Source organism: Hemibagrus wyckioides, linkage group LG14 (assembly GCF_019097595.1).
Source record: "Hemibagrus wyckioides isolate EC202008001 linkage group LG14, SWU_Hwy_1.0, whole genome shotgun sequence".
Classification (NCBI taxonomy): domain Eukaryota; kingdom Metazoa; phylum Chordata; class Actinopteri; order Siluriformes; family Bagridae; genus Hemibagrus; species Hemibagrus wyckioides.
The window spans coordinates 2529052-2550586 of NC_080723.1; the positions used below are offsets into that span (position 1 = coordinate 2529052).

A 21535-nucleotide genomic window follows, 5' to 3' on the forward strand; every position below is an offset into this window, starting at 1 on the left:
ATACAGTGTCTAAACTTGAAAAGTCAAAAGTATGTGGACACCCGACTTTCACAAACTCTTGCCTGAAAGTTGGAAGCACACAGTTAAGATTTAAGAGTCACGTCACGAGTCAAGAAGTTTTCATTTGTTATCATTTCAACCATATATATATATATCTGGTGGAGTACGTAGTGAAAAATGAAACAACATTCCTCCAGCACCATGGTGCTACATAAAGACATTAAGCTACATAAAACAAGAAGGAACTAGGAGTACAATCACACAGTTCCACATAAAGTGCATGTGTGCAAACCTGTGCAGACTGTTTATTATTTACTTATGTATATAAAAAAAAAACATTTAGATATTTACTTATTAAAAATTAATATTTTCCTACACTGGAATCAAGAAACCTAGTCTGTTCCACCTCGAACCTGCTCCACTGTACAAAAGTGAGGTCCTTTAAAACACTTTGCAACATGAGAGGCATGCACTGATCTCTGGAGAGAAAACAAGCAAGGAAAACAATAGCAGTCGATGACAGAAACGTTGTGGGATGTCAGTGGGTCACCACCTTGAAAGATTATTGGAAGTTATTCCAGTTATTGAAAGAAAGGGTTATGTTAGCAAATATCAAGTGTTTTTCCATTAATTTAGTTCAACACTCTTCCAGTATCTATTGCGATACTTTTTTCTCACCTAAAGTTTGGGCTGTCTGCCATCAAAGGTGCCATATTCAAAGTTTAACACATCTAAATGTAGATATCAGGAAATGGAAGCTGAAATTCTAACATCTCATTTCATCTTTTTATTTCAATGCCACACATGCCTTCAGTGGATAGAAGAAAAAAGAAATTTTGTTCTACAGAGGGGACTGTATATTAGATTAGATTAGAGGGTTTTTTTTGGTATATTTTATTAAATGCACCTGAAGTCCTGATGAAGATGTTGGCAAGAGAAGAAGACCATTGTATGACTGAAAAAATATTGTATTAATATTATACATTGCTTACATATGTTTCAGCTTAAAATATCACTAATTACACGTGTTATTCTTCTACTTCTAACTTCTAATAAATTTCATAAAGGACTGTAAAGATTCATGTACAGTATGTATTATTGAAGCTGTATATGAAATGTGTGTGTCACTGCATTTGCATTTCTGGTATTTGGCAGTCTCCCTTATCCAGAGCAGTGTACAATTTATCTCATTTTATACAACTGAGGGTTAAGGGCCTTGCTCAGGGGCCCAGCAGGAGCAGCTTGGTGGATCTGGGATTCAAACTCACAACCTTCAAACACCTTAACCACTAAGCTACCACATCCTGATTTCAGCTTTAGTCAGATGTAATTCTGAGTCAAATCTTTAGTGAGAAACCAAATAAGCAGGTAGAAGCATGGTCAGAAATCAGTCAAACGTTCAAACAATCTAGTCAGCAGATTAAATGGGAAGAAAAAAAGCTCATTCATCTTAATCACCACTTTACCCTTGTCAGAGTTGAAGTGGGTATGGAGCCTATCCCTGGAAACACTGGGTACAAGGCATGTTATTTCACTCCAGATGTGATGCCAGTCCATGAAAGAGCAACCTGCACACACATTATCACACTCATTCTAACCGAATGGCAATTTAGCCTTACGACAAAGATTAGTGAGAATTGATTGTTTCAGAGCCTTTTGTGCATTATGTGTTTGGTGACTTTTAAAACTGCGATTTTTTCCCCCCTGTGCAGTTAAAGATGGTTACAGTTAAAACGGCACTATTGTAGGGAAAACATCTGGTGCAAAACCCGTGCCAAATCAAATATACAGATCAGATGATCCGCTGTGGAAACCCCGAACAGGGAGCAACCGAAAGAACAACAGCAACATAGTGTGCATTCTGTATGTGCATTCTTTGATAGATTTGCTAAACCGCATTGTAATATATGTAAGGAATAATACAAGATCACTTGTGCTGTTATGAGAAAATACCCAAAGCAAAGCAGAGTGTGTTATTTTGGATTGTTTTCCTTTAAAAGCGTGTTCTAAAGTATTTTTTATGCTCACATAGCACATGTAAATGCCAACAACTCCCATTTTTAATTTTTAATGAAGGGCACTTAACATATGTTCCCTTACCAGCCTGTATTTTTTCTCTCTTATGTAGTTAGTAATAGGTGTCTTGTCATATTGCCATGAAACCAGAACGTGCAAAATCCGGTTGCAGAACTTATTGTTACAAAATCCTGATACTCTTGACTGATTCCTTAAAATGTAAACAAATCACTCTGCAGAAAGCTTCATGATTTTAACAATTATACGCTTTCTTTTGTTACATACTTCTGTTTAAAAATGAATTCATTATTAGGCTAGGTCCTTGTGAATGAGCTGTAATGTAAAAGATCTATTATTCACCCTAATGCCTTACTTCTGGTTGGAGTTCTCATCACCTAAAAACCTTTCAATGCTGCTGAGGATGGCGCCACATGCACAGCCTAAAGATCATCAGATTACTGTGGATGGTAAACCAAGACGATGGATTAGGTCTGCAATTGCTACAAACACTTTTGCACTCTAGAGCAGTAGAGATGTGTTCTCTGGAGTGACAAATTATGTTTCTCTGTCTGGCAATCCAATGGACAAGTCTGGGTTTGGTGGTTGCCAGGAGAACTTGCCTGACTGCACTGTGCCAAGTGTAAAGTTTGGTGCAGGGGGGATTATGGTGCACTGTTGTTTTTCAGGGGTTGGACTCAGACCCTTAGTTCCAGTGAAAGGAACTCTTAATGCTTCAGCTTCATACCAAGACATTTTGGACAATTTCATGCTCTTTGTGGGAACAGTTTGGGGATGACCCCTTCCTGTTCCAACATGACTGCACACCAGTGACCAAAGTAAGGTCCATAAAGACATGGATGAGTGAGTTTGGTGTGGAGGAACTTGACTGGCCTGCACCTCAACCTGATAGAACACCTTTGGGATGAATTAGAGCGGAGACTGTGAGCCAGACCTTCTCGTTTAATATCAGTGCCTGACCTCACAAATGCGCTTCTAGAGGAATGGCCAGAAATTCCCATAAACACACTCCTAAACCCTGTGAAAAGCCTTCCCAGAAAGATTGAAGCTGTTATAGCTGTAAATTCATATGAAACCCTACAGATTAAGAATGGGACGTCATTAAAGTTCATTAAATGTACATGTAAAAGCAGACTTCACAAAACCTTTGGCAGGATTGTGTATTTATATTTATATATTTATGTAAAGCTGATTTTCGAGTATGCATTACTTAAAAGCACAAATACAAATAAATTATTATTAAATTGGATATAAATCAATTAAAACTTAATACTTTAATAAATGTACATTGAATAATATATATATATATATATATATATATATATATATATATATATATATATATATATATATATATATATATATATATATATATATATATATATGAATGTGATATACACAATTTGCTTCAGCACCAAGGAGAGCGACTAGGGAGCCTTACGGAGGAGCTGATAAACGGGAGAGAAGCTACAGGGATGAAATCTCGCGATTACTGGGCAGCTCTGCTCGTTGGCCGGATCTCTGAAGCATCATCAACTTCATCATCATCATCAGCATCATCACCACCGTCCCTACATCTGAGTCCAGGCGGAACGGAGGCTAGGCGACACACGGCGTGTAGGAGGATCGTGACGTGATTGTTTTTTTTTACTCCCAAATCCATTATCGGAGGAAATGAAACCAGGCATTTGACGAAAAGAGTCTCGGCTGTGAAAGAAAAGTGACCTTGAATGGAAAGTCTATCGGAGTCGACGAATCAGCGTTCGTGGTTAGCCTGAGGAAAGAGGTGAGGTGATGTTTCTCAACCGATGGTTTGCCCAACCTTTTACAGAATAAAAATAAGTCTGTGATGTAAGTTAGATATTTAGGGTAAAATGAGAGATGATGTGCAACCAGTGATGTATGAATATAGCTATAATGGAGCATGGTATCCTCTCCTGAAGGGCGCTCTCACCGACCTCCACACCAAACGCTCATACTCATCATTTTGGACTAGTTGTACCACACTACACAACCTGATGGTCTTTATACACTTCAGGGTAGGGTGGCCTTCAGGATTCCGTTTGCCTGTCATCTGGCTAGCTTTCAGGAAATCATTTTTTATATTCAGCATTCGCTCCTGGACCACGTCGACTTGTCCTTCAATGGGATAACTGATACTGCTAGAATAGTGATAAAATATCTGCAGAATATATAAATTTTTCATATCTGAAATGTCGGAATACGTTTTTCCGCTTCCCAGGATTTCCCTTTTCCTGGTCGGCAGATGCCAGCCCTGTCCCCAGGACAGCTATAGGCTTTGTAGACTACTTCATCATCATTATCATCATCTAAGGAGGAAAATGAAGCTTATTATGTCTTTGGAGATCTGAATCCTGCAAATGTAAATGAAACATTTGTATAAAAATATATTTAATCTGTTACGGATGCTACACTGTTTTAAATCATGTAGGAGGCCTTGGGGATATTTTTTATTCTGGTCACTAGGGGGCGTGCTATTGCCGGCGTGAGCGAGCGCCTCTTGAGGAAATGGATGGAGGCTACGTTCAAAAACGCTAAAGAGTAGGCCACTAAAGAGTGTGTCAAAATAGTAGTCCACTATACACGTTAAACCTACTACCTGGTACAGCACTGACCAGTTTATTGCGAAGCAGTAGCCGTGGCTGGAGGCTCTTTTAAAGAATTTTCTGGAAATGATCTTGTAGTAATGGTTAGTGATATGTGTTCTCATGGGAAATTTTTCATTTAGATTACAGAATATTGACATCAGACGTCAGGAATCTAAGAAAAAAAAGGCAGCTTCATGGCAGGTAAGAGTTTATTTATATAAGAAGAATTGATAAATGTATTATAAACACAACTGTTATGTCAGTCATACAATTTGTGTGTGTGTGTGTGTGTTCAGAAATATCATTTTCTTTCTTTAAAAATTACTATGATTCCATGTCTGACTTGCAATACACACTTTACACCCGCAGAAAACAATTTCCCACCTCTTCCCCGTTTCATTCCTCTGAAGCCATGCTTTTACCAAGACTTCAACGAGATCCCAGAGCAACGCCGCACCATGTGCAAGCGCTTGTACTATCTCTGGATTTGTGAGTATATATAAAAAATATCTATTGATATTGACGGTTTGATCACAGTTACCATTGTAATTCTTTAGATATATTTCGGAGTGAGCTGTGTACTGTTTGGCCCAACAATGGCAGCTGTGTTTTCACTCAAAACACTACAGCACTGTTTTGCACATTGCTAGTAAGCACAGGACATTGAAGTCCCTTGCTGTGTATTTCAGATTGGGTTGTAACTGACAAATACTGTACCGTATATAACTATTTTACATGTGTAGTAAAACCTGGTCATTTTCATTAATCTATGGACATATTAATTAGCTTATGTAGGCTTTAAATTCAGCTTGTGTGTAACGTGTTTTTATTATATAATAAGCATTACAATTCATAGTCGTTACATTATAAGATAAATAATAATTCATAGTAAGATAACTATCTCTTCATAGTTATCTATATGGTATATCATATACATAATACAAATATCATGTATTATACATAATAGTCACACATATAGATACTATCATTTTCTCATCACATTCTCTTTCATGGAAACAACAAAAAAAGCAGCTTGACTTGTGAATGTGAAAGCTCAAAAACCCAGAGACTTCCTGTTGACGTTTCCTGTCAGAAAACCATAAAACACAAAGGAAACCCGTAACTGTTGCAAAGCCCTGATAGTGGAGTCTCTTTCCAAAAATTGTTAAATACAGAGTTTGGATATAAAAGTCGCTTTTTAAATTATTTTTATAGACAAAAGTGTTTAGGAATGAGTGTGTTAATATAAAAATAAATAAACTAATATTTGCATTGTTTGTAGTCTACTATATGACACTACTTTATAATTTTTTTTAATTCTCTCTCTCAGTAAATAGTGCTACCTTGGCGGTGAATCTGATTGGCTGTCTGGCATGGATGTGTGGTGGGGGCGGAGCCACTAATTTTGGAATGGCTATATTGTGGCTTATCCTCTTTACCCCTTGCTCTTATGTATGCTGGTTCCGGCCCATCTACAAAGCTTTCAAGTGAGTCCAAACAAACATGCATGCGTATACTAATATAATTTTCTAATGATTCTTACCCTATTTACACTCCAGTGGGTTGGTCCATGTATCTTTCAGTATCAGGATTATAATCCCAGTGGACATTCATTACACATCAACATAAAGGTGTAAATGCACATATTTTTAATTTTAATTTTAATTTTAAGGATTTTAATTTGGTGTTTGAATCCAATGAGATGATTTGCATTTAACTTTAATACCTCGATTAGCCATAACATAATGAGCAGTGAGAGGTGAATTGAATAAGACTGATGATCTCCTCATCATGGCACCTGTTAGTGGGTGGGATATATTAGGCAGCAAGTGAACATTTTGTCCTCAAAGTTGATGTGTTAGAAGCAGGAAAAATGGACAAGCGTAAGGATTTGAGTGAGTTTGACGAAGGGCCAAATTGTGAAGACTAGACCACTGGGTCAGAGCATCTCCAAAACTGCAGCTCTTGTGGGGTGTTCCCGGTCTGCAGTGGTCAGTATCTATCAAAAGTGGCTCAAGGAAGGAACAGTGGTGAACCGGCGACAGGGTCATGGGCGGCCAAGGCTCATTGACGCATGTGGGAAGCGAAGGCTGGACCGTGTGATCTGATCCAACAGACGAGCTACTGTTGCTCAAATTGCTGAAATTAATGCTGGTTCTGATAGAAAGGGGTCAGAATGCACAGTGCAGGACGGGTCAGGGCTGTTTTGGCAGTGAAAGTGGGAACAACACAATATTAGCCAGGTGGTCATAATGTTATGCCTGATCGGTGTATACTCCTTAAGGCTGGCCAATGTATTTTCCTGAAAGTGAAAATGTGGTTCAAATGTGGTTCAAATAACAGGATACGATCCAAACACAGGATGCGTGAAATAGTTATAAATAAAGTCTCTGGGAAAACAGGTATGACAGATAGAGTTGATAGACATTTGGCTGTTTACATTTCCTGTCAGTATTTGTGAAAAAATAGATTCTGCTGCCATCTGGTTAATCTCCCTTAGCAAATTAATACAACAACGTACCATGTAAAGCTCATATTATTTGAAAGTATGCCAGTTATTATAAATATATGATTATAACACTTGGGAAATGGGAGCACGGTGGCTTAGTAGTTTGCCTCACAAATCACGTCCTCCGAGTTCTCCCTGTGCTTCGGAGGGTGCCCCAAGTATCCCTGAGACAGGCTTCAGGTTCCTCTTCGATCCTGTGTAGGATAAGTGATACAGAAAATGGATAAATGGATGGGTTATAACTCTTAGCCTTTCTCTTTTTTTCAGGACTGACAGCTCTTTTAACTTCATGGCATTTTTCTTCGTATTCATGGCTCAGGTTGTGATCAGTATTATCCAGACAGTGGGCATCCCAGGCTGGGGAGTCTGGTAAGAGCTTTGGATGTGGAGTTTACAAAAAAGTTGTAATTGTGGTACCTGAGTTTGTTTAGATATCTGTGGCAGCTGGTACAGCGACAGTAAGGTCACTATTCTAATGTGTTCACATGTTGCTCCATTCCAGTGGGTGGCTGGCCACCATCACATTCTTTAGCACTAATGTCGGCTCTGCTGTGGTGATGCTGATTCCCACCATTATGTTCACTGCTGTCGCTGTGCTGTCTTTCATCGCCCTTACCAAGGTACCTCACTCACTTTCTGATATGGAAAACAGATCATCACTTCCTTATTTACAATAAACATGCTCAATGACATAAGGTTCAAATCCCAACACTGCCAAGCTACAACTTTTGGCTCATAGTCATAGTGTTTCCGGTATTATTAGTAAACTGTTCTGTATAAAAAAAATGACTAAATATATCTTTTAATGATGTTTATTATAAGACGATATACTAATTCCAATTTTATCATTTCATTTACTGTATGCAGAAAGCAGCAGAATTTAGAAAAGACTGTTTTCATACCTTTCTGTACACAGGTCCATAACTTCTACCGTGGCAGTGGAGGAAGCATGAGCAAGGCCCAGGAGGAATGGGCAACAGGTGCTTGGAAAAACCCTCATGTACAACAAGCAGCCCAGCAGGCAGCTATGGGTGCAGCCCAGGGGGCAATGCAGGGGCAACAGTACTCGGCCCCTCCAACCTACAACTATGACGACCCCATGTAATGTGTATTTAATAGGAAAGAGTTAGGAGTGTTAGGCCTGTTTTATACTTGACACGTGACTATGCTTGTGTGTAACGCCTCACTGCAATGCGTGAGAACTAACAACATCCACGTTATATCAGAGAGCATGCCAGTGCTAAAACAGACATTCTTGTCCATCAGGTTTCCATGTTGTATGCAAAACAGACTTTTCTTTTTCCTGTAGTTGGGAAATCGATTAGTGTTAATGCACAAAAACTGTCTAGAATAGTACCTAGGTCTTATAGTTTGTTCAGTCTGTGGCAGACATTATGCCACATTGCACTATACTGCCTATTCTGTTAAGGTTGGGCCTGCGTCAATGACCACTGCAAACATGCACAATCAACACACCAAATAAATGCAGTACATGAGTGGATGCCATCTAAACGCATGTGCATAGTTAAAAGCAAGTATAAACCTGGCCTTTACGAGGGTACCGGGGAGGGGGGAAGAGGGGGTTAGCAAGAAGAATTAGTGCAAATAACTGACCAATTAAATTTTAAACAATAATACATAAAAAAAATGGCCTCAGTTGTTGTGTATGGTAGTGTGAAGTATTGTTGTTGTTCTCAAGACTAGGTTTTCCCAACTCTTACCCCAGAGGTCCACTTCCCTGCAGTTTCCTCTAAACACACTTGATTCACCTAAGAAGCCAATCATCAAGCCTCCTGCAGGTTGAATCAAGAATTTTTAGAGTGAGCAGTGAACAGCTTGGGTCAGTGGGCCTCCAGGACATGAGCTGAGATATGCTACTCTACACTTTACCAGTCTATCTTTGTGGTATCAAGACATTTGTAATTGTTATATTCTATTCCCCCAATGACTCTCAATTGAGTAAACATTCCATTGTGTCTAAGTAGTAGTAGAGACCTTGATGAGCCATCTTTGTAGTATTTCTATTTGGATATTTGACAATGAATAAGCTAAATCTAACACTAGGAGGAATAATTGTAAATCTCTTAAGTTATTTATGTGAAATAACTTAGTAATAAATACAGAAAGTCTCACAGTTTCTTTTGCTTTTCAGTTGCTGAGCCAGTTTTCTTATCCAGCATCATAATTTGCCTTATACTATAGGTCTTTTTTTTTAATAACCTCATTCTAGTTTGTCTGCTGGGACACAAATAGCCATACACTCACTTTCAATGGATTGTCCAGAGCGCAGAAACGTGGTTTAATATTTTCTGATTGGACAGTCACTGATATTTCATGGTACAGTACCTCACATAGGATTCCAGTAGTTCTGTCAACCTGAGAGCTGCATTTTCAAAAACATGCGTCGTTAGATCACATCATTAGAAGAACTGAAGTGTGTCCTTTTACATAAACAGGTCTTCGTTGCCTGCATCAAGAATCGCTGAGCCATAAAATACTGATTTGCTCGAAATCACTTCCTGCTCAAATCTGATTTCACTGATGTGGTGAAATGTTGTTCTATTTCAGCTTTGTTATGCTATAATTAATTCCAGATTTCTGAGTCAACTTTTTTGGTGAAGACATGCAATATATTGACATATTTTGTTGAGATATTTATTGAGAAACAGCAGGAGTTAAATACCTGCAGGTGAAGCACACTAGTCCCTGTTTGAATTGCACAGGAATTATTACCAGTGTAAATCCATTCAAACTCAGCATTTTGTTACTTCCTAACAGGAATATGGATTTTACCGTAATACTTCATTTTGTGTAAATATTTGCTATGATAGAGTGACTAGTAATTGTTGTGAAAAATTCTCATATTACATGGTTTTGAATATATATATACATATATGTAAACCATCGAATCCTTGTCAACTGATTATAATTCACTACATGTAATTTGTGTGATCAATACAGGACAGACTATTGTTACGGATTCATGTTTATAGTGACACTTGAACTTATCTGTAGTCTGAATGAGTTAGTGGGATGTGGTTAGATCTTAAGCTACAGAAGTCCTTATATATACTCTTTAAGTCTGCTTCAATTAAAGTGGCATAAGAAAATTCATCACTGAATAGATCACTATACATGTACGGTTTATGAAATATATAATCAAAATGTCTTAACCAAGGCTTGTACAATAGCGCCTCATCCCAAGAACTGTGAAACGGTCCGTGTGCTTATGTATATCATACGTATATTAATGTGTATGTTTGCAGTTCTCTAATTTGACCTCTGTAAAGGCGTTCGTTTTTCTTAATTGTTATAATCTTTCAGCAGGTGTCTGAGGCATTAATGTTCAGTGTATCATAGCTGTTTGAACAGGTATTGTCTTTGGGTCTAGTTAACAAGAAAACATCAAGTTCAGGGCTTGAGGCAGGCAGAGTGTTGGTAGAAGTTGCCTGTCTATGAAACTGGTACTCAGCATAAAATGTAAGAGACTTCCCAGAGCGATTTTAATTCCCTTGCTGTTGTCCACAACTTTCTGCTGCCCTAGAAATGCTGACTTCCCACTTGGTATTTCCAGTGCAGGGTTTACTTAGATAAAAATATCTGATAAAAGAGTAAAGTGATGAAATTGTATTGACATCAAGTTTTATGTCAGATGCACCAGCAGCAAGCAAAGCCCAGTGTCTATTGCCAACACCTATTACAATCTCAGTGCGTATACACGTAACACTGTTTAAAGTCTTGTTTATAGTGTATGAGTGGCAATCAATAATAGAAACTAAAACAAACTAAAGAAAAGGTAGATGTACAGTGTGTCATGTGGTGCTTGGTGAATCTGTCACTCTAATCAAACCCTGTGCCATGTGTAGATAGATGTTATTTGTGTGTTGTTGATGTTGATGTTCCTGCTGTCCATCCCAACATGGAATGTATCGTTGACTTCAGGGAAAGAGCTCCATTAAGTCCTCATTAAGGGTTTTCTTTTTCTCTTTTTCTTTTTTTTATTTCCGTGCTTTATGTTGGTATAATAAACATTCCTTTCTGATATAAATGCTGGGTTTGTAATGCATTAACTGATGAAGAGATCTTAGATCTATTGTATGGTGACTAAAGAAGTAAGCAACTATATTATGCTTTTTTCTGTAAAGATATTGTTCTTTTCTTCATCTGATTTTTGTAATTTGTCAGACATCATTATTTCATAGACTAGGTTTCTCCAGCAGAGGGCAGAAAGACTCTTGGTATAGAAAATACACTCGCTTTCTATCTCAGAATCAGAGAAGGGATGTATTTAAAGCTGTGCTTAAAATATGTGTAAAGGACCACGCATGATTATTTAGAGCATTATTTATTTTCTCCTAAAAATTACTTCTTGATCTGAAACTACAGAACAACCAAAAAACAGTTTTTAGAACAAGTGAAGGTCATGTTTATTGTCTCTATTTAGTCAGAAAGGAGTTTGAACTCCTTCACAAGATTTTCAGTAATTAAAACAGGAGGCATTATCACCTAAGAACATTTAAACATTTACTCTTTTCCACACACGGAGTTCAAAGTTCAGGGTCAACGAAGAGGGACAGCTATCAGAGCCTATAGATGAGGTGTTGGAACTGTATAGAGTATATGTAACTTAATAATACTGAAGTCTGTTTTTGGACTGCATTTCTAGTAAAGCGCTCCATGAGTATATATATATATATATACATATATATATATATATATATGACCCGTCCTGCACTGTGTATTCTAACACTTTTATATATATATATATATATATATATATATATATATATATATATATATATATATATATATATATATATATATTCAGCAATTTGAGCAACAGTAGCTCGTCTGTTGGATCGGATCACACGGGCCAGCCTTCGCTCCCCATGTGCATCAAGTGAGCCTTGACCTCCAATGACCCTGTCACTGGTTCACCACTGTTCCTTCTTTGCACCACTTTTGATAGATACTGACCACTGCAGACCGGGAAATTTCAATGTACTGTACTGTACTGTACACACACATACATATACAAACACCCATGTGTTTGTGTGTGTGTACAGTACAGTACAGTACAGTACAGTACAGTACATTGAAATTTAGTATGTTTCTTCGCATGTCCCATATGTATGTGTGTATACATACATACATATACACACAAACACATGTACCATACTGTACTGTACACACACACACACACACCAGAACAGCATGTGACTAACCATGAAACATGGATAGAAACATGACAGAATTCAGAACTTTCAGAAAAATGGAGCCTTTTTATAAACTGTATCAGATTCAACAGAGCAGGTGAAACATGGGTCTGAAATGCTAAAATATACTGTTGCAAGTGTAGAAAACTGGCACAGTGAAAATGTCATTTAAAAACATGAAGAACAATCTTCCACATCAACTCTTGTACTTTGTTTACAGATATTGATATCTATTTATTTCTGTGTAGCCTGCTGTTAATAAATGGGTCGATTAATCTCACAAATTATGGAGTCCATTGTGAAAAGCATGCCTGGGGAATGCACTAAAAATAGCTCAGTGCAGGAGATTGTATTTTCCAGACTTGCTAAGACCTTCTGTCAGTCAATTTACTCTTGATAGTATACTTCATGATCATTCCAGGAGGGACAACAACGTATATAATCACAGCAGCACCAGGAACTGGAGCAGGAGTGGTTTCCTGTTTCCACGCTTTTCATTAATGTATTTAATGGAATAATCTGCCGAGCTTCCACTGCCGCAACAGCGCATTCATCTCCGGCACTGCAACACTGAATTGAATTGAATTAATTTTCTTCCATGATTGAGGTGGCAAGCTCTGTGAAAGATTGAAGCGGAAGGATGTGTGTGTGTGTGTGTGTGTGTCTGAAGTGTGGAGGAAGTGATACGCTGATTATAGAGGTGAAAAAACATAGTTTGTGTATGGGAGTGACTATGAAATAAGATAATACCTCTATGAGAGGAAAAGAGTGTGAGGAAAAGATAGGAAATACATTTTTAAAGCTGCGTGAGGAAGAAGATGAGAGAGCAGGCATGAGTAAGTGAGTGAGTGAGAGAGAGAGAGAGAGAGAGAGAGAGAGAGAGAGAGATGGAGAGAAGGGGAAAAGGTAGGGGGGCTAGAAGCAATGAACTAAAGCCTGCTTCAAACTGTTTGAGCTCAAACTGATGGAGATGAGAGGTGCAGTACACAGCGCAGATGCAGCAGAGCAGCACACAACCTCATCTAATGGACACTTCCAAACACCCATGCTTTGATTTCGATAGCTTCAAAGCTATCGAATACCAAACCCTGACCACTGCGGCTATGAAATCCCGCCGAGGATGGCTACTGAAGTGGAGTTTAATGAAAGTGCAGCATGTTTGGAAATGAATGGGCCAGCTCTTTTGTTTTCTGTCTCACTCTCTCAAGGGTGATGAAGGGTTTCCTCAGAGAAGCTGAGGTGTTATGCAGAGACTCCTACTTTGTTTCCTCCTGGGGTGGTAATGTTGGACATGCTCAGACTCTCAAAGGCTTTGGATTTAATTTCATCTCTCCTTGAAGAAGCACGACTGGAGAACCACTCGAATGCATTGACACAACACTCACCTTACAGACATGGAAAATATGATCGCTAGTACAAGTCTGTAAGTAGAAATCATATAGAACAACTAAAAAGTTTACCAAAGATATGCATTTCTTTTATTATCTAACTAGTGAAAGAATATCATTAAAAACATACCTGAAATGTAACCTCAGTACAGCTTATTTCTTCTTGATGTCATATTATCCAGTCCCTTCATCTTCCAGTCTTTTCAACCTGATGTATATTCTTAGATCATTTAAAAATATCCAACTCTCTTTACAGCCACACACGGCTTTGTGAGGTGTCTCACGGTCAAGGTGACAGCATAGCTTTTAATGGAAAAACCGTCATGCCTTTAGGGGGCTCCAGACATGAAGCCCAGGATCCTCTGCCTTTTTGGCTACTGGTGTATCCATGTGAAGGATGTTCCACAGTGAGCTATTAGGATCTCTGGGAATAACAGAGAGTTCGGATCGGAGGAAGTGCATCCGTAGGAACTTAAAGATGGTGATGGAACAGCTGGAGGAAGTCCTCACTGAGCTGAAGGATGTGGCTAGAGAGCTTAGAGAGGTAAACACACACACACACACACACACACAAAGTAAATCCAAAAAAACTATATACGGCATTAGCAAGAGCTGAGAGTTGCATTGTACCTGTGCATATAGACAACATTAATCAGAATAATTTCAGTTCACCTTGGTATAGATCCTACATGTCTTTGGAAATGTGTTCATCGGGCAAATAGCATTCTTCCAGAAGTCTTCTTTCATGTGGTGTTTTGATCATGGCAGTGAAGACACTGCCTAATAAGTCAGTCCAAAATCTCCTGTAGGTGTTTCATTTGGGATACAATCTGGTGAAAGAGAGCTTTCCCATCGTGATTGGATGAAATGAATCAGTCAGTATAGCTCCGTTGTTTATTTCAGCGTTACCTGCGTTACATATGGCTGGCATTATGTGTATTTACAGTATCTGTATTTACAGTATATAGCATTTCTCCCTGTTGGTTTTTCCATCGTCTCAGCCGGCCTGTTCTGAGAGATAAGATCAGCCATAAATAAGACCACTATTTATATAAGAATGATTTATCACGTTTGCTCAGTTATATTGTTGCTGAACTGATATTTTCCAGGGTTCATATTTCTTCTCGGGTCTCATAAGCATCGTCAGAGGCATGTATGACCCAAACCGTTGCGTAACCTTTTGAAGAGTTTTTATTTGATTTTTTTTCTCCTGGGCTTCTGCTTAAGTCAAATCCCTTTATCTTTTATTTAAGCATCATTTTCATATGCACCGAGAACACTGAGTGCCAGCTTATGAGAGATTGAAGTAAATCCACACATTTCAATCCACACATTTCATCTCTTGAACTTTGCCTCATCTCTTTGCCTAGATGTCATTCCCCTCACTCCTCTGTGTGTGTGTGTGTGTATGTGTGTGTGTGTGTGTGTACATGTGTGCGCTTGAGCCGCAGATGCAGAGCAGGTGCCAATTTATACGCTTAAGTTGCTGTCATTTGCGTTAAAACTGGACTTTTTCAGCCCTCAAAGCAATAACCTCACTCGCTTGCTGAAGCACTCGCTTGCCAGGAATTTATACTTCATCACTTAGGCTTTTTATAAGACATTTAAATCGTGGGACCAATTTAATGCTAGGTAAACCGGAATTATTTAATATAGGTTATTGTTATTGTTATATGGATTATTGTTTAATATAGGAACAAGCTAAACTAATGAGATGTATATGTTTTAAGCAATGGATATAGGAAGGGACTTATTGTGTCATACTTCATTTTAGAACACTTAAAGACAGACTAGCATCGAGTCTTTTTGATAGCCAATTTTTTGATTGCATGTATTAATGTGTGCTATGCATGACTGCCTTAATTGAGGCGAAAACACGAATGAGTTGGGTTTTGAAAGCGCAAATTTGCTATGTTTCTACAGGTAGTGGCTCAAATTGACAACCTGACAGCCTACATTGACGTGGACATTGAAGAGGACACAGAGGATGACAAACGTTCTCTGACTTGCAGAAACAGCAGCGAGAGAGCACTAGGGAACCTTTTCAAAGCTGAGGCTTATTCTGAAAGCAATGGCCTAACCCACTTATTACACAACTGTGACTCTGCGAAATTAAAAGTACCAGTTCTGTACCGACGGAGCTGTGGAGACTTACCTGCCCTAAATGGACCCACATGGCCAAATGCTTCTTGGCTCTTTGGCAGGAGGGAGGAAACACGTTCATACGACAGTGTAGAGCATCATGCTCTATGCTGTGATGATGATGATTTTGATGAAGAAAGTGGTGGCAGGAGAGCCTCCAGATTCTCTTCCAGTGACTCTGTGTTTTCATCCTCTCCTCTGCGGCCTCCGAGGTTAGGTCCTGCCTCGACGCCCAGATCAGGACGCAAATATCACTTGAGTCCAGTTTCGAAGAAAAAAGCCTTGCGAAGCTGTAGCACTCAAACAGTTTGCGATAAGAGCACACAAACTGCATCACCCCACAGTCCTGCCAGGCAACGAGCTGCATCAGAACATAAGCACTAAAAACTTTATCTAGATGTAATTGCTCATACGAAAAGAACTGTGCTATGCTTATGCATGCTTACAGATAAATATTGATGGACTTTTTATTTTGTATTCATGACATGATAGTTTTTTGGGTAAAAGCATAACATTTAAATTCCTAATACAATTCCCCTGAAAATGAATACCATTCCTTGGCTAACTAACTACTGAAACTAATTTAAGTATCCAATTTAAATAGAATACGTAGTAGAATACGTTGAAGTAGAGAATTTCTCAATGATACAAAAAGAATAAATAGCCCATGTTGTTTTACTTTTATAAACCTGACTATCCACCGATCAGCCATAACATTATGACCAGTGCCAGGTGAAGTGAATAAGACTGATGGTCTCCTCATCATGGCACCTGTTAGTGGGTGGGATATATTAGGCAGCAAGTGAACATTTTGTCCTCAAAGTTGATGTGTTAGAAGCAGGAAAAATGGACAAGTGTAAGGATTTGAGCGAGTCTGATGAAGGGCCAAATTGTGATGGCTAGACCACTGGATCAGAGCATCTCCAAAACTGCAGCTCTTGTGGGGTGTTCCCGGTCTGCGGTGGTCAGTATCTATCAAAAGTTGTCCAAGGAAGGAACAGTGGTGAACTGGTGACAGGGTCATTGATGGATGTGGGGAACGAAGGCTGGCCTGTGTGATCTGATCTAACAGACAAGCTACTGTTGCGCAAGAAGATTGCTGAAGAAGAATACTGGTTCTGACAGAAAGGTGTTTGCAGTTTGTTGCGTCTTGGCAGCAAAATGGCGACCAACACAAAATTAGCCAGGTGGTCATAATGTTATGCCCGGTCGGTGTATAACCCAGTTACACAACCTCAATGAAATTGAAAGCCCAAACCGACAAGTATTTAATCTCAAGACCCACCTTATCCTGACCAGGGTGCCAGGAAATACAACCTGGATGGGGCACCATTCCACCACAGGGTACTATACACATACACATTCACACTCATTCAGGTGGGAGGAAAAAAGAAAAGACTCAAAACATACAGTAACCCAAGCTCAGGCTCAAACAGAGAGGTGTGATGTAGCTACGATATGTTCTGTGCCACTGTGCTGAAACAACTACTAGGAAATGAATCAGTGATATCAGTTCTTGTGTATTACAGGCATACCAAGTTTGTGTTCAAGCAAAACAGTAGAGGAGCTTTGGTCCTTAATTTAAAGAAGAATTCTTGTATAGTATGAATACAATTATTTTGAAACATATAAGTCAGTGTTTCATGAACATAATTCACCCTACAGTCTTTATATTTCTCACCACAGATTCAATGAACTGCAACAAAAGACCTTTGCTTATCTTCCATGTCTTGTTTTTCCTGCATGTCAGAATTTGCAGTCTCTAATCATAATTTCTGATAAGGTCATTAATGGAATCACACAATGTCTATTACACTCTCAAAGCTGTTTTGAATAAAATAAAATAAAATAAAATAAAATAAAATAAAATAAAATAAAATAAAATAAAATAAAATAAAATAAAATAATTAAATTAAATTAAATTAAATTAAATTAAATTAAATTAAATTAAATTAAATTAAATTAAATTAAATTAAAAAATAAGTAAAATAAATAACATTTATATTTCTGCATATATAATATAATAATAAATTGTTTTAAATAGTATATCTGAGATAATAAAAAATTTCAAACTCAATGCCAATATGCCTCCACTTGTATGCCTGAAATACCCTTGGATATGCTTCAGGCTTACACTGACAGAGATATTAATAAATTATGGTAATAAAAAGATGATTCATAAAAAAGGATGATTCATAAATGCAGAAATATAAATGTAGGTATCTTTTTTTTTTTTGACTGAAAGTTTTATTTATTTTTGTAATTTTGTACCCCCTAGTGCTCCAGGCTTTTAGACTCCCCAGTTTTAGTCAGAAACTAGTGTGTATATATATATGTATATATAAAAGGGAGTATACTATATATTGTCATCATGGCATCTTTGCCTCTCCACTAAAGAGACAGACTGGCATTTCAGATCAGCTGCTCCAAATGCACTCTACTCATATACACAGATCAGGCATAACAATAACCACCTGCCTAATGTTGTGTCGGTTCCCCTTTTGCTGCCAAAACAACCTTGACCTGTTGAGGCAGTGGTGGCTCAAGTGGTTAAGGCTCTGGGTCGTTGACTGGAAGATCAGGGGTTCAAGCCCCAGCACTGCCAAGTTGCCACTGTTGGGACCTTGAGCAAGGCCCTTAACCCTCTCTGCTCCAGGGGCGCTGTATCATGGCTGACCCTGCGCTCTGACCCCAACCTCCGCGGATGGGATATGTGAAGAAAGAATTTTACTGTACTGTAATGTATATGTGACAAATAAAGGCTGTTTCTGTTTTTTCTTTCTGTTGAGGCATGGACTTCCACTAGAAGGTGCGTTGTGGTATCTGGCATCAAAATGTTAGCAGCAGATCCTTTAAGTCCTGTAAATTGCAAGGTGGGTCCTCCATGGGTAATGGACACTTTTGATAGATACTGACCACTGCAGACCAGGAACACCCCACAAGAGCTGCAGTTTTGGAGATGCTCTGATCCAGTGGTCTAGTCATCACAATTTGGCCCTTTTGGTCAAACTCGCTCAAATCCTTACACTTGTCCATTTTTCCTGCTTCTAACACATCAACTTTGAGGACAAAATGTTCACTTGCTGCCTAATATATCCCACCCACTAACAGGTGCCATGATGAGGAGATCATCAGTCTTATTCACTTCACCTGACACTGCTCACAATGTTATGCCTGATTAGTATACAAATCAACAGTATTGTATAATTATGTGTTATTAAAATTAAATAAAAACTCAGATTGAAACTTAAAAATCCCTTAGTGCTACTTTGGACAGTTAGCTTCCTGAAGGCTTCATACGGAGCTCTCTCTGACAGTTAAACATTAAAAAATTCTTCACATAGCGTTCCCCAGAGTAAGAATCCTGGGCTGTTGCTTCAGGATGTGATATTCGCTCTCTGCTGCCTTTAGCAGGGGTGTCAGTATTGTTTCATGTCTTGCTTTCAGCTGAATTAGATGGCCCAGTTTTCAGGGTGAGAAATGTGAGGACTGTTTCAGAGTAGACCATTTCATGCCTATTCTGTCCAGGTTTCCCCAGGCTGTATCAGTCCTGCTCCATAGAGTGTAGTGTGTACACTGTGGCAAGTGGCACTCATTGAAAAGTACATCCAACCAAGCAACCATCTGTTATTGTGGATAACAGCAAGACGGCATAAACACAGGTTTGCCTGACAAAATATCCCCATGGTGAGGACAGGAATTTGTGTGAGAATATAGTGTCTTACTCTCTCCAAGCTGCTAACGAGCTACTGTGGGAAAATTTTTCGAAACATTTGCTTTCCATGCACCTAATCATTAAGTACATTTGATTCCTAATCAGTAAGGGTAGGTTAAAATTTACCTTAATCAACTTATAAACTTGATTTCTTTCCTTTAGTCTTTAAGACAAATCTTATTCAGTTTTAATCATTAAAACTAAGAGACATTACTAGGTAAATCGAGACAAAGTGTTTAATCATTAAACTTACTCAGGTATGCTTAATCAAATGATGATTTTAAGGTAATATAACTAAGTTACTTCGATCATTTTTATAAACAATGTTGCCTGTCTAATTATAGTATCTAATCTGCGGGTTATCTGATTATCTAATAATCCTTTCAGTATTAAGCACCTTTCATAATCATTAGTCAACAGCTAAACTTATAGCAAATAGATGCAAAAAAAGAGAGATGAGCAAAACCGGCTGAGTCATCGTTAGTTAGAATTATTTCAACTTTCTGGCGCCTATGGTCTGGCTTTGGTGTAAACAACATAAGGGCACAAGCTAGCATAATATAGCATATTATGGCGCTGGCTCCACTGAGACTGAAAAAACATGTTGATGAAGATCCAGAATCCTTGGGCTTAGGGATGAGAACACCATAACAGGTTTATCTGACACGTTCGAGAGAGAGAGTAAGGTCAATCTAAAAATACTTAAAGTTCATATAAATTGCATATAATGTACAGAAATTATATAGAACGAGAAGTAGCTTACCCATGTAAGTGGAAGAATAGTAAAATTCCTGGTGGCAAAAGTATAGAATAAACTAACAGGTGCTGAGACGGAAGTGTGTTTGGAGAAGATGTTATTGAAGCGCCAGCAAAATATTATTGCAGTGGCGGATGTTAATGTAAACATAGGAGCACAACACACAGAGTAAGTGTAATGGAGTGTGTAAAGCAATAGAGAGGAGTTAGGAATTTAAATTAAATTAAAATTAAAGTAAGTAAACTGACTACTCCTAGCCTAAATAAATAAATAAACTCAACATAAACCAAACTAAACTACTTCACTAAACGCAGAGCTATTTTACCCCTTTTACTTTTACCATATTAGCAGTCTCACAAACATAACACATACACAAACATATGGAACAGGTGGGTTATGTAGGTTGAAGTATAAGTGATAAAGGGGTAATGAAATAAATGTGGTTTTGGTCTAAATAAATTCTGAAGTTTAGACAGATCAACAACTAGTACGTGTTAAAATTAAAACTTGTGACCCATAGGCTGTATGAAGGCCACAGAAAGGTGGGGCTGTTTTTCAGGGGGAAAAATTAGTGAACGTCAAAACAATCCATAGAAAAATAGAGTCCAGCAAGTTTAGGCAGCTGGGCTAGAAGGTATATATACTGGGGGATTTGTGAAGGGGGTGTACTTGACTGCATCGATTCATGAATCTGTGTATTTGAGTGCCATTTCCGGTGATATTTTTTAATAAAACTGGTTGCTTCTTCTCATCTAAGCCTGGAGGAGTGCTTTATTTCTTTGTTTTTGTCCTGCATATTTGATTTGAACTATAAGACTTTTTGATAATATTGGTAATTGAAAAAGGCTCTAGAACCACCCTGAAGTGTCCACCCGGAGGGGGGCTCTGGGTTCCGGCACCACCTCGCTATCAATCCAGTACTATCACAATTTTTGAAAATAAATGTATGTGAAAGGGACCAAGCTGGATCACCTGCTAAAAATGCTGTCGGAGAAGGTGGACACGGTTCCAGGTTTCCAAAGCCAGTGTAAATAACAGGTACCATCATTTAGCCAGACATTACTGGAATTCCACCCCCCTCCCACCAACCCAATTTCTTCTCACACATAATAGAAGATAATAGGATCCACCCCATCTATTAAAACTGTTAAGTTAAAGGTGAAGT

General features: G+C 38.4%; 2 protein-coding genes across 2 annotated transcripts; both read left to right on the forward strand.

The window, feature by feature from the left end:
• The first annotated feature begins 3581 nt into the window (after nt 1–3581).
• Nucleotides 3582–9974, forward strand: scamp5a (secretory carrier membrane protein 5a). The gene is made up of 7 exons (XM_058408918.1): nt 3582–3820; nt 4784–4844; nt 5013–5132; nt 5974–6130; nt 7420–7521; nt 7655–7772; nt 8069–9974. The coding sequence occupies exons 2-7, from the start codon at nt 4838–4840 to the stop codon at nt 8255–8257; spliced, it is 693 nt and encodes a 230-aa protein (XP_058264901.1). The 5' UTR covers nt 3582–3820; nt 4784–4837; the 3' UTR covers nt 8258–9974.
• Nucleotides 9975–14153: 4179 nt separating this feature from the next.
• LOC131365229 (inhibitory synaptic factor 1) lies at nt 14154–17717 on the forward strand. The gene is made up of 2 exons (XM_058408917.1): nt 14154–14300; nt 15680–17717. The coding sequence occupies exons 1-2, from the start codon at nt 14154–14156 to the stop codon at nt 16280–16282; spliced, it is 750 nt and encodes a 249-aa protein (XP_058264900.1). The 3' UTR covers nt 16283–17717.
• Nucleotides 17718–21535: the final 3818 nt, after the last annotated feature.

Coding starts and splice junctions, on each gene's coding strand:
- scamp5a (XM_058408918.1), top strand. Junction 6,131..7,419: donor CCCATCTACAAAGCTTTCAA/GTGAGTCCAAAC, acceptor TCTTTTTTTCAG/GACTGACAGCTCTTTTAACT. Junction 7,522..7,654: donor ATCCCAGGCTGGGGAGTCTG/GTAAGAGCTTTG, acceptor GCTCCATTCCAG/TGGGTGGCTGGCCACCATCA.
- LOC131365229 (XM_058408917.1), top strand. CDS start 14,154: ATGTTCCACAGTGAGCTATTAGGATCTCTGGGAATAACAGAGAGTTCG. Junction 14,301..15,679: donor TGGCTAGAGAGCTTAGAGAG/GTAAACACACAC, acceptor ATGTTTCTACAG/GTAGTGGCTCAAATTGACAA.